General features: G+C 48.8%; 1 protein-coding gene across 1 annotated transcript; it reads right to left on the bottom strand.

The window, feature by feature from the left end:
• Positions 1-312: 312 nt before the first annotated feature.
• Positions 313-10,803, bottom strand: LOC147256704 (extracellular matrix protein 2). The gene is made up of 10 exons (XM_086212826.1): positions 10,688-10,803; positions 10,451-10,587; positions 10,101-10,349; positions 9,777-10,029; positions 9,412-9,527; positions 6,973-7,105; positions 6,733-6,890; positions 6,421-6,560; positions 1,305-1,631; positions 313-627 (listed from the first exon to the last, which is right to left on the bottom strand). Exons 2-10 carry the CDS (start codon positions 10,568-10,570, stop codon positions 450-452), a joined length of 1,674 nt encoding a protein of 557 aa, XP_086068952.1. The 5' UTR covers positions 10,571-10,587; positions 10,688-10,803; the 3' UTR covers positions 313-449.
• Positions 10,804-12,535: the final 1,732 nt, after the last annotated feature.

Here is a 12,535-nt window from a genome sequence, read left to right as displayed (position 1 = left end):
CGGTGAACCTGTGGGATGTTGATGTTTTCCTTCCTGATGGAGCCCGAGGTTCACACTGAGACACCAGCCGTTTTCATTTTCTCATGAGGACCCAAAGCTTCAGTCCTGAAACTTCATTCTCACTACAGATCCCTCCGGAGCAACAGTCTGGAGACATTAGACTTCAGCACTTTATTGTTGAATTAAAATACCGAGTAAAACCAGTGTTTGGCACAGATCGAGAGATTCAAGAGCAGTAATGTAACAATCAGTTCCGTTCGTGTGTAAATTCTACATTTTGCTTTAAAGCACAAAAGCACGAGTCGTTTTTCTAATCATAGATTCAGCGACGATGAAAGACGATCTCAGGGAGACGAAGCAAACCCCGCTGAAATATAAAATGAGGAAGCACAAGCGAGTCCAACGATGAAGGCAACGCTCCAGACAGCGTTGATACTCGTGTTTTCCGTCTAGGTTTCCGGTGAGCGCCCCCGCTGCGGATGGAGGACCAGGCCCCGAGCGTCGGGCACACAGGAGAAGGTACTGGGGGAAAGGTTCTCCACCGCCAGCAGATTATGTTCCAAGCGCACTGAAACCAAGGTGGAGTTGGAATTCAGAGGATGGCAAACTCCCCACTGCCTCACCAGCCTGGAACCACAACACAGGAAACTCAAATTTAGACGTTCGGCACCTGAATTCTTTTGCTCTTCATCACAAACTCTGTTAGTTTCTCCGACTACAGAAAGAACTACGTGGAGCCGCAGGCAAAACCTGCAGCAGAGTTACAGCCTCCATGGGTGGGGAGCAGATGTCAACCTGCCAGGGTGACGACATCACGGTGCAGGGGAACGCTCTCCTCCATTCACCTCTAAGTAATATGTCACATGTACGTTTACAAAGCCAAGCCAAGATCATTTCTAACATTTTTGGAAATATGTCCATGCATAAATCACGGTTCACGTGCAGAGTTGATTTCATTAATATCGCGTGAGAAAAGTCAATATTACATGGAACGTTACGCCTGACAGCGATGACGTCAGTCCATGTGCGGAATGTGGTGCTGATCTGGATAGGATTTGATCAGCTTCAGCAGCGATCAGCGCTTCTAGTTTTAATAACAAAGCGTGACTGGCCGGGGAAACAGCGGCCCAGGTGAGGATGGAAGCCCACCTGGGCCGTCGCACCGTTTTTGGAGAACGGCGTGGAGACGAAGCCTCGTCAATACGAGACAATGAAAGCAGCACAACATCAGGCTTCGCCCCTTCATGTTGTTGAAAATTTTATTTGATTGGGAAAAACTGACTTTGTGGAAAGTGAAAGTGTACCTGATTTGGTTGTTGTCCAGTCTGAGCACCTGCAGCTTCTTAAACCTGCGAACACAACGAGGGACCTCCCCCAGGTGGTTGTTGTCCAATAGGAGTTCACCAAGTGAGCGGTATGTTCCAACAAAAGAATGTTGCTCAATACCCCGGTCGCTCAAGGCGTTGAAGGACAGGCGGAGGGACTCCAGGCCGGGACGCAGGTGGCGGAAGGTGAAGGCGGGGATGTGACTGATGTCGTTGTGTTTGAGGGTGAGCTTACGGAGAGGGCGGGGCAGGCTCGCGGGCACAGAGGTCAGCTGGTTGTGGGACAGATCCAAGGATTCCAAGCGTCTGAAGTCAGAGAAACAAGAATCAAGCCACAGTGACCAAGAACTTACAGTGATGGCAACAGGGCGACTCAGGTTTCCTGGTCGTGCCCCCTGCACCGCACCATCAGAGGGGCCTGGTGCTGGGGGGCACCAGGGGAGAAAACAAACAGTAGTATGTCTGTCTGTGATAGAGTCTGGGGTTGATTACAGAAACAAACTGAGTACTGAATGAGGGGGGGGCACCAGTGAAGTTGAGCAGTTCAGTGCTGCTGATCCCTCACAGCTGTTCCAGTTTACAGCAGCTCACAGCAGGGGAGAACATGAATTTCCTGTTTTTCCACCATTCAGAGGAGAACACCCCCAGGTGACGAACCAAACAGCGGCATGGAATTGGGACCAATGAGGAGAGGGAAGAGTCAGAGGTTGGAGATGTGGAGGCTGGCTGGTGCTCAGCGCCTCGGAGTTCCTGCTACTTCTAAAAGCGACAGTGAGACATTTGTCACTTTCACAATAAAGGTCATGACCTTCAGCAGGCCATTTAAACCGGGTCAACATCAGGACCTCGAAAAACGTGGTTCTGCTCGGTTTTCAAACCCTCAGAATAAATCCCTCGGCCCACATCTGAGGTCCGGACCAGACCAGGTGTGTGCTGCTGGTTTGAATCCTGGCTCAGCAGCAGTCGGCCACTGCTTTGACCTCCACATGGTATTAATGAGTGGAGGGACACACACACACACACACACACACACACACACTCTGGTACATACTACATGTGACGAAACACTTGCACGGACACAAACTAACTTGAACATGCTAGAATTCAGTTCAAATTTCCATTTACTTTATTGGTCCCCCAAGGAGAGTTGAAGGCGGGGGGGGGGGGATGACAATCCAGCAATGGGAACAAACAACACATCTTCCTGCCAGTACAGGTGGCACTGGGGGTTGGTCCTCATGCATGGCTGTTCTTTCTGGGGTTGATTACTGACAGCTCTTTTTGTCGTTTTCTGTCTTACCAAGAATTATTCATCACTCACTTATTTTCTCAAGTGTTACAAGACACAAAACAGTTACACAGAACCACTTCCTGTGTGTTCATACGTGTGTGTGTGTGTGTGTGTGTGTGTGTGTGTGTGTGCGTGTGTAAAGAGCTGGCCTGCAGTACTCAAGCTGATAGCCTGCTCATCCTTGTGGTGACAGTTCCTAATGGGAACCACCATGCAAAGAGGTTTGTCTCACTGCTCGTACACACACACACAAACACACACACACACACGGTGCCATTTGTACTGAGACCCTCACGCTGGCTCACACACTTTGGCAGGCAAACCAGGAGAGGTTGCCGAGTCAGCCAGGAAGACGAGAGCCGGCTGGACGCGAGCGGTGAGACGGTGGAGGAGAAGCTTCATCACACCGGCGGCCCTCAGGTGCTCTGAGCTTTGAGCTCAGCTGGCCGACGTAAACTGAATACAGACTGATGCGCTGCTGGACTCGTTCATGGCATGAATTATTTATAGCTGCAGCACGCAGTACTGCTTCCACGGAGACGATCTCCAGTGTACACAGAGCAGCGTCACAAAGCAGTTCTCCAAACAAAGCTTCAAAACCAAAAAGGAAACCTTCAAAATAAAAAGCAAATCTCACTTGACATGCTTTGGACTTCCTGCACGGGGGCCATGTGTTCTATAGAAGCTTATTATGAACCCAGCATAAAAATGAAGCTTTTCTTTCAAATCCTCTCAGACTCAGAAACGCGACATGACACCCAAATCTCAGGCGTGGCGATGGGTGAACCTCCACCTCACAGCGGCGATGCACCGCCTGTCCAGTGACAACCTCTCTGTCAGCATGAGCTGTGTTGCTCTGCGCACGACATGTAAGCCTCGATCCTTAGCTGATTTTAGAAAATTGTACTTTTTTCACAATATTTGCATGAGTTTTAAAGGATGAAGAAAATGTTAAGGTCATATTAACTTGTTATTACACGGATAATGTTGGCTGGATGCATATTCATGTAGAAGGATGAGTTTCGGGCCCTGACACCTCTAACTGTAACAGCAGTGACTGTAGTTACACAACACACAAACACTGGAGGAAGAGAGTGAAGCAGGCGTGAGTGTTTCAGCATCCACACGCTACACGGACCTATGAACACGTGAACATGAGACCAAGCAAACCTAACTGATTACATACAAAACCGCGCAGTTGAGCAGAGACAATCGATACTCCTGAGGAAGGTGATATGATGGCAGCCTGCTTCATCAATCCCGGGTCCATTTCCTCCCGGGATTCCTGAAGTCGGCGGGGGGGAAGCACTCACAGGGGCTTTATTTACCAGAACCAGGCAGCTGCAGCTGGACTCTTCATCAGGTCATTACCTCCCTCCTGAATCTCTCTGTCAATGGAGGTGCAGCTGAAAATGGCGATGAAATGACAGAAACTCCAAGGACAGGGACACTTCCTGTTTCGCGCTACTTTGGTGCTTGTAGTTTTGACCTTTGCCCTTCTAGGAATCATCCTGATGTGTTTGCGGTGTTCAGGTGAAGGAAACCTTTAAAAACAGCCGAGTTGCTAATAAGCCTCTAGAGCCAAGAGGACAACTGTCGCTCTCGCCCCCGGTGAGGTCAAAGGTCAAGTTCTATTGTTTCCATTTTAGCTCCACTGACCCTCGTCACGCCTGGGTTTGTTCCGTGTCTTTGGTGAAGCGGGAAGCAGCAACAAACGTGTGTTGCAGCTTCCTTGAGTCTTTTTATTGAACATAAATTGCAACTAAACTCGTTTCTTCCAGTTGTGCTCGCGTTCATCTGTCGTTCTCTATCACTTTCTTTTCTTCCATTTTCCCTGAAGCTCACACTGTGGTTCACAAGGATCCCAGGGAGCAAAGAAAAAACCACTGGAATTTACTATATTTAAATAACACTCTCACACACACACACACACTCACACACAAACACACAAACTCGCATTTAGGCACACTGCTGCCCTCGAACTCTTTCACACACAAAGTCAGCTGTCAAAACCTAAGCGATATGTGTGTGTAAAGAGAGAAAGGGTGAGAGAGGAAGAGGAGGGGCAAACACCGCATCTCAGTGTGTGTGTGTGTCTGTGTGTGTGTGTGTGTGTGTCTGTGTGCCTGTGTTTGTGTGTGTCTGTGGGCCTGTGTGTGTGTCTGTGTGTGTGTGTGCCTGTGTGTGTGTGTGTGTGTGTGTGTTTGTCATAAGGGGACTGATCGATTGATTGCATTTAAGGACATTTTCTGTGTGAATCCTAACCTGAGGTATTGACACAGAGGAAGAAATGATTTGTGATCTGTCAGAGGAATGTTGACTTTGGGACGGGGGTTCGTGTGTAACCACAAGTCTGCACTGAAAACTGCAGAAACACTCAAAACATCCAACACAATAACTGCAGAGTTTATGAGGAGTGGACACAGCCAGCGTGACGTCCCACACTGGTTTGTGGATTCCAGTTTAACAGCCCCGTGCTGAGCGTTTCAGCCATCGCGGAGGGGCGAGTTAAGTGGGATGAGGACAAATCATCAGCCAAAAGGTAGCGCGAGGTAAAGCATCCCTTAATATATTTTCCACCAAGTGGAACTCTAATTTACAGATAAACATCATGCTTCAATGACGCATAATCCAGAAAACAGAGACCAACATCTCATCAGGAAAATGTTAACTGAGGACAGAAACCGAGTCTGAAGCAGAGCAATTCTCTGAAGAGGCCAAAAACTGTAATCAACAGGGCCGAGTGCTGCAGCCCCTGAGGTTGCCCCCTGCTGGCTGTTGGACAGAATGCAGGTTTAAGGCTCTTTGTTGGGGTTGGGAAGGAGGTCTATATCACTAGGCAAGCTCAGTACATCCAGGACAGGTTTATTGAGCCGTCTCAACAAAACCAGACAACTCCGACCGTGGATCACGAAGGTGGTTCCCAGCTTAAGGAACCCCACGAGTGTGTGTCGATAAGAGGGGCGGCGCTGGTGTCAGATGACCAATCACACACAGATGTAAACCATAATCATCCACAAATAGGAAAACTATAACACAGCCACAGCCAGGAGGGAAATCGGCAGCAACATGGAAAGTTAATCAACTCATCAATTACTGCTTGATCACTGGATACGAAAGCATTGTCACACAATCCAGGACAAAAACCTGTCCTATGGACTTCATTCACATCTGACAACACCCATCACTGGTGGACGGGAGCAGGTGGGGGACCGGCATCTTGCCTAGGACACATTAGCAGTCTCTGTCTGGGGAAAGCAGGGATCGAACCTGTGACCCTTCCGTTTCTAAACAGCCCCTGTGCTACCGGGGGGGTTGGGGTGGGAGTCCATGTGTGTGGGGGGGGGGTTGGTGGTTGATCACATATTCTCCAGGAGTGCTGACCTAAGTTTCCACCTCAGAAGGTGGTGGTGTGGTACCTCGACGCTCTGATCCCCAGCATTCGGGTCGACAGCTTAAATGACCCTGAATTCTCAACCGGAACCTGAAGCCACGCCGCAAACCCTGCTTCATGATTCAGGTCCTCGGAGTCTCTGTCCACTCACACTACAGTGTGAAAATAACACCAGTGTCCCGAGGCCCAAATAACACCAGTCTGCCCCCTAGTGGTAGGCACAGGAACTACAGAAGATTATGACTAGACCAGAAATTAAAATCTTTGAATGCATGGATGGATGGATGGATGGATGGATGGATGCATGGATGGATGGATGGATGGATGCATGGATGGATGGATGGATGCATGGATGGATGGATGGATGGAAGGACGGATGGATGGATGGATGGATGGCTGCATGGACCTACTTGAGGGTGGTCCAGGCATGGGGAGCGATGCGATGCTCCTGCAGCAGGTTGTGACTCATGTCCAGCTCCCTCAGCTGGCTGCAGCCCCTCAGCGGCTCCTCCGTCACCTCCTCAATCTGATTTTCATCCACTTCCAGCTTCTGTAGATGAAGACAGACACCGACGGACGGACATGAAAACCCACTCCGCTACTTTTGTCTGCCCCCATATCAGTGTCTGGCTTTCTGACGGATCTCTGAGTGTGACTCTAAACTTCAGTTGGCTCTTATATTTGTGGTTCCCACAGGATTCAGTCATGTGATGTCAGTGCACCTGCAGGGAGGGGGGAAGGCCCTGGGGGAGTGAACGGAAGCGGTTGTTGCCCAGCTGGAGGTGCAGAAGTGTCTTGAGTGGTTGGAATGCTAGAGGTGACACACTGCCCTCATACAGCACATTGTCCTCCAGCTCCAGGGTCAAGAGGTTCATCAAACCTACCAAGGCAACAAAAAGCTGAGTTACCATCGTTTGCGTGCAGCTTTGTCTCTCCTCTGTGTGCGAAGACACAAGTTGCACCTTTGAAACTATGAGGGGTGAGAGAAGTGAGCTGGTTGCTGTTCATCTTGAGCTCCTCCAGGGACGCTGGCAGTGCTGGGATGGTGGTGAGCTGGTTGCCATCTAAGTTCAGCTTCTTCAGAAAGGTCAAGTTCTAAATAACACACATCAAAAACGGGATAAACAGGCCAGAAAGCTAAAACAGACAAAATGGTTACTTGAAATCCACAATCTTCCATCTCCAACTGCCAAGCAGGACAGCAGTTCAAAGAAATACATCAAATGAGAGAAAGTCAGCTCTGAGCATCTCTGCCATGTCATCTATCATGTGGTATTTTTAGTCGAGCCAATCGATGTGGCTCTTCACCGAGAGCTGCTGCGGTTGATGTGTTTCAAGTAAACGCAGTGGACTGGATCTTTGCAATGTCCCTCTGGCCAGTCCAACCAGTCCTCTGTCATTACTGGGATGTGAACAGAAACTTTAAAAAATCTTCTAAAAATAATTTCCTTTTATTCTCCACGTCATTGGTTGCAGCTGTTTTCCTCCAAGTCGATCCCACCAATACTGTAAGAGTATGCTGATGGTGGTGTGTAATGATTGGTCAGAGTGTGGCAGGCGTCTTCGCTGTGGTCAGCGTCTATGTTTGGGCCGTGGTCATTCTGAGGTTAGACCAAAGGTTATTCTTGGAAAGGATGAGTTAATGTTCTCAGCGCTCTTATATTACCGTAATGATACAGGATACAGACTGCTTTCTGTTCTAATTAGATGGAAGTAACTTATAAAACTGGCTTATAAAACCTGTAAAACATCCAGCAGGATGCAGATCCTCCACACGAGGGAGGCGTTCAGGCCAACAGCCAACATGTTCAGCACATGCTAAACTGTGTCGTTACTGGAGGGGGAAAGCAGCAGGCGTGGAGACCTGCAGCTGATCAGACATTAGTGCTGCCCCCTACTGGACATTACTGTGTCTCACTCCAGAAGGTGGCAGCTGCAGCCAAGGGCCCACGCAAGACCCAGCAGCAGGCTGGGCCAGACCCAGTAGCAAACTGAACTGGTCCCAGCAGTTCAGCGTCTAAAAGTGTTGCAGTGTCGTCTTCAAGAACCACAAGAAAACTTTCTACATTTGACATTTAGTTTGTTAGTAAACACATATAAAGGAGGACTAATGGTGGACCAGTTATCAGACCCCCCCCCCCCCCCCCCACACACACACACACACACACACACACTCTTTACACGATGCCCTGGTGCATGAATGAAATGGCTGCTTTGGTTCTAGTACTAAGGGGTGGCCCGGTGGAGCAGTGGTCCTCCCTGCGGCCCCCCAGCAAGAAGGTTGTGGGTGGAGCCCCGGCTGCAGCACGGGGTCTTTCTGGGTGAGTCTCCATGTTCTCCCTGTTCCTGCTGGGTTCTCTCTGGTACTCCAGCTTCCTCCACAGTCCAAAGACATCAAGAGGGACCAGGTTAATCCAGACTCTAAATTGACCGTAGGCGTGGCTGGGAGAGCCAATGGTTGTCTGTCTCTATGTGTTGGCCCTGCCATGGACTGGTGACCTGTCCAGGGGGAAGGCTGCTGGGATAGGCTCCACCCCCACCACCCTCAACAGGAGAAGAGGGAGAGGATGGAGGGATGGATGGAGGGATGGATGATGGATGGAGGGATAGATGGACGGATGAATGGATGGAGGGATGGATGAGGGAGGGATGGATGGAGGGAGGGATGGATGGATGGAGGGATGGAGGGATGGAGGGATGGATGGACGGATGATCTCATATTTCACATCAGGTGACTTTGCCCCTACATTTATTTATGTGAAAATAAATTGAACTGCAAACAAATATCAGTTCAAAATATAGAATCTGGACCTCCTTGATTTACAGTGTTCTAAATATGATTGTGTCTGGTACCCTGAAGTACTCAAATCAGAAATAGGATTCACCAGATGACTCAAACATCATCAACTTAACTTGAAGAACGTGTACATTTAATCATCATTACTTCGTATTTCTGCAGAATGAGTCAGAATTAATTGTAACATGCAAACACTTATTTTTCAAAAACTTTCAGTTCAATTTCAATTATTAGTTTCTATGTGCTTCACGTCCAAACTTCAGTGTTCGGTGAAGGTCACGGTCCAGCAGCTCCAGGAGAACTGGATGAGGAAACAGGTTCAAGTTATCTCAACAAGGAGCAGCAACTTTTACTTTGGTAAAACTAATCGCCTGCAGGTGGCGCCAGCGGTGCTGGACCTGGAGACACCAGCAGCTCTGCAGGGTGTAGGTGCTTCACTGCTCCATCACCGGGTTCTGTTGGTACCTCACAGCGCTTTCACAAGGAAGGTGTTTGAGTACCACTCAGGACTGATCAAACATAAATCACTTTCATGACTCGTCAGCTCAGATATGGACGGTGATCAGTGGCGGCACAAAGCTGATGCACAAGAGGTGATACTCACCGTCAGAGAGATCTGGCTGAACGACTCATCATCCAGCTGGTTTTGGCTCAGATCCAGTGAGTTCAGGTTTGGGAGGCCAGAGAAACCGTCTGGAGGGACGGTGCTGATGTTGTTCTCTTTCAAAAGAAGATAAATGACATGAAGGAACTTGGTTCCTGTGCTTTGGTGTCAGCACTGAGGAGCAGAAGACCATCAGTTAATGTTCACTGAGACTCAAACTCATACGTGGACTGACAGGTACCATTTCAAACCATCGATCACGAAGCACGACTTGTGAAAGCAATGACAATAACTTAAGAAATGTATTCATCATCACTGATCCTGTTAATTGTGGAAGGTACTTCTGTTTTGTGCCACACACACACCTGCGATGTCCAGCATTGTGGCTTCCAGGTTGTGGATGATTGGCAGATGAGTCAGGCCGACGCCCCTGCAGATGATTTCTGTGCCATCAGTGTGACACCAGCTGGGAGGAGACTCAGTGGCGCTGGCGACTGTTGCTGCTGGCCTGCTGGGAGGCTGAGTCGACTCCTCTCCCTCTTCTTCTTCCTCTTTTTCTTCTCCTTTTCCTTCTTCTTCCTCTTCTTCCTCTTTTCCTTCTTCTTCCTCTTCTTCTTCCTAACAATTTTAAAAATATTATATGACAGAAAAGTACTTGATTAAACATGGACTGTACAATTCTAAACCACCTCTTCTTCCTCTTCCTCTTCCTCTTCCTCCTCGTCGTCGTCATCGTCGTCGTCGTCATCGTCGTCGTCATCGTCGTCGTCGTCATCGTCGTCGTCATCGTCGTCGTCATCTTCATCTTCTTGTGTTTTTCCTTGATCCATCAGCTGCCTCTTCTCGGTGTGGAGCTCCCTGAGAACACTCATCAGAGCACTGGAAGCCTGGTCTCTTCTACTCCTCCTCCAGCCCATCAGGGGTTGCCCCAAACCTGCCTAAGGTACAATAACACAGTCGAAGTTTGATGGAAAGCTCACAAGTATTTTTCTTTCTTTTTAAATTTCCGGAACCACACAGTAAATGAGGTGTCAGGCACCATTCGGTAGGCGAAGGCCTCCACGGTCTGGGCATGTTTCCTCTTCCTCCAGGCGCCTCTCTTTCCTCTACCAGCCTTCAGCTCGCTCAGATCCTCTCTTTGCTGCTCCCTTGCCTCCATTTGGAAACGTCCACTTTCTTCCTCACCCAAAGATAAAGCAGAATGTACACAGAATGAACTCAGCTTTCTCTCCAAAAATATTTCAGCGACTAAAACAGAGCATGCAGAAGCATTTACCTGGAGGGAGAGCTCCTCCTGGGACTTGGGTATCTGACAGTGTCACTCCTGCACCAACACCGGGCTGATCAATGGCTGTTGTTCCTAACTCTGACGACTCAGAGGAGGTCCGTACATCTTTATCACGTGAAAAGTCGAGACCGTATCCTGAAAAAATTGTGCCACTCAAACAAATGAGCAGGATCCATGACCTGGGCTGCATTGCAGGTTTTCTAGTGAAGTCCAGGCTGAAGTGATGATGAAGCAAATCCCCAGCAGGAGCAGATCAGAGCCACGAGAAGCCAAGTGACAGTTCACTTTAGCACGTATTTCTCTATAAAACTGTCCAAGCTGCAGTGGAGCCTCTGTGTTGCGTGTCAGCCTGCTGCATGTATTGCACATGCCCCAAACTCAGTGTCTGCCACAATGACGAGAGAGCGAGAGGATGGGATGGAGTACCTCGGAGGCGGAGAGGTAAGAAAATAAACTCTCACATTGTTAATAGAGGCCCTGCTTCATCGTGGCATGGAACAGACAGACCCGCCCTGCTCCTCCTGGTCTCACTCGCCTCCTCACTGTCTGCTAACACTGAGGGATGAGACCAGAGGTCACAGAACCTGTCATACATGTGGACATTAGCACGTTTGGCCTGATGTATGAAATCCAGACATGGTGCAGCAGTTGATTTGTTCTCATGGCCATAATGAAGGCTGTAGTTTGTGCTGCTGTTGAACTCTCCTGGGTTTGATTGATGGTTGAACATTTTGACCATCTTATTTATATGAATTATGGAGCCAAATAACTAGGAACGGATCCCAGTTTAGACCAGCAGAGTTCAAAAGCACCAGGAATGAATCATCCACTCCTCTCCTGTCAATGGTTTTAATGTTCTGGCCGATCCTTGAACGGTGGTGCGTTTCATTCTTGCTGATTACGTGGACATTCCAACAGGAACTGGGGTTGGTAGACAGTTCAGCGCAGAGTCTACTAGCATCTATGTATGAAAGCAAACATGACAGCGGAGAAATGAACAGCAGCCGTTTGTACATACATGCCATCTGTACACGCATGCACTGTGATGCTGAAACATGTAGGCTGGCGAGTGTGCTGACACACTCATCACCAAGCAGGTGCCACTCATTGGCTGAGCCCGGTGCGCTCAACCCTGCTGACAGCTCGTCAGTGTTTGCTCAGTAACCGCACACGGCCACGCGTTGCGTGGCAGACAACAGCTTCTGCCACAAGTCTGTGATTGACATTTGATGCTGAAATGTTTTCATTTTGTTTTTCCAGTCCAAATGGTGAGATGGAAGTGACAGAAAGATCCAGACGAAGTCCAAATGGCACATCCACTCAACAACTTATCACTAAACACTGAAAGTCTGGGGTCCTGAGGTGCCCTTCTATTGGTTTACTCCTTGACAGGACTGTGCAGGAGCCGGTTCACCACATCCTTGACTTGAGATCTGACCTGGCGTTGCCTCTTTCTGCTCAGGTCTATTGGATATTCAGCACAGTGTAGACCTGCTGGTCCAGGACCACATGCACACACACACACACCACCTTCTTTGCACAACTTAACTGACTCACTTCAGCCTTGACCACCGGACCGCTGTCATCCCAGGCACCAGTCAACACCGTGATTAAAATACTAAGCACACCAAGACTAACCCCAGCGGCACAAAGTGGCCTGTAATAAACTGCAGCGTTGCGAAACACTCACAGCTGAGTGACTGAAACTTCTGCATGAATGTAGTCAAACCCCAAATTAAAGTAAAGAATTTGGATTATGAACATCTGCAAACGATGCATCACGGCAGTTAATTTATCGAGAGATTTATCCTGGACCGAAGCTGTGAGTCAACCGAG

Source organism: Aulostomus chinensis, chromosome 9 (assembly GCF_037954235.1).
Source record: "Aulostomus chinensis isolate RoL2024-O1b breed Wild chromosome 9, RoL_Achi_v1.0, whole genome shotgun sequence".
NCBI lineage: Eukaryota > Metazoa > Chordata > Actinopteri > Syngnathiformes > Aulostomidae > Aulostomus > Aulostomus chinensis.
This window is presented reverse-complemented; position numbering and strand designations above follow the sequence as displayed.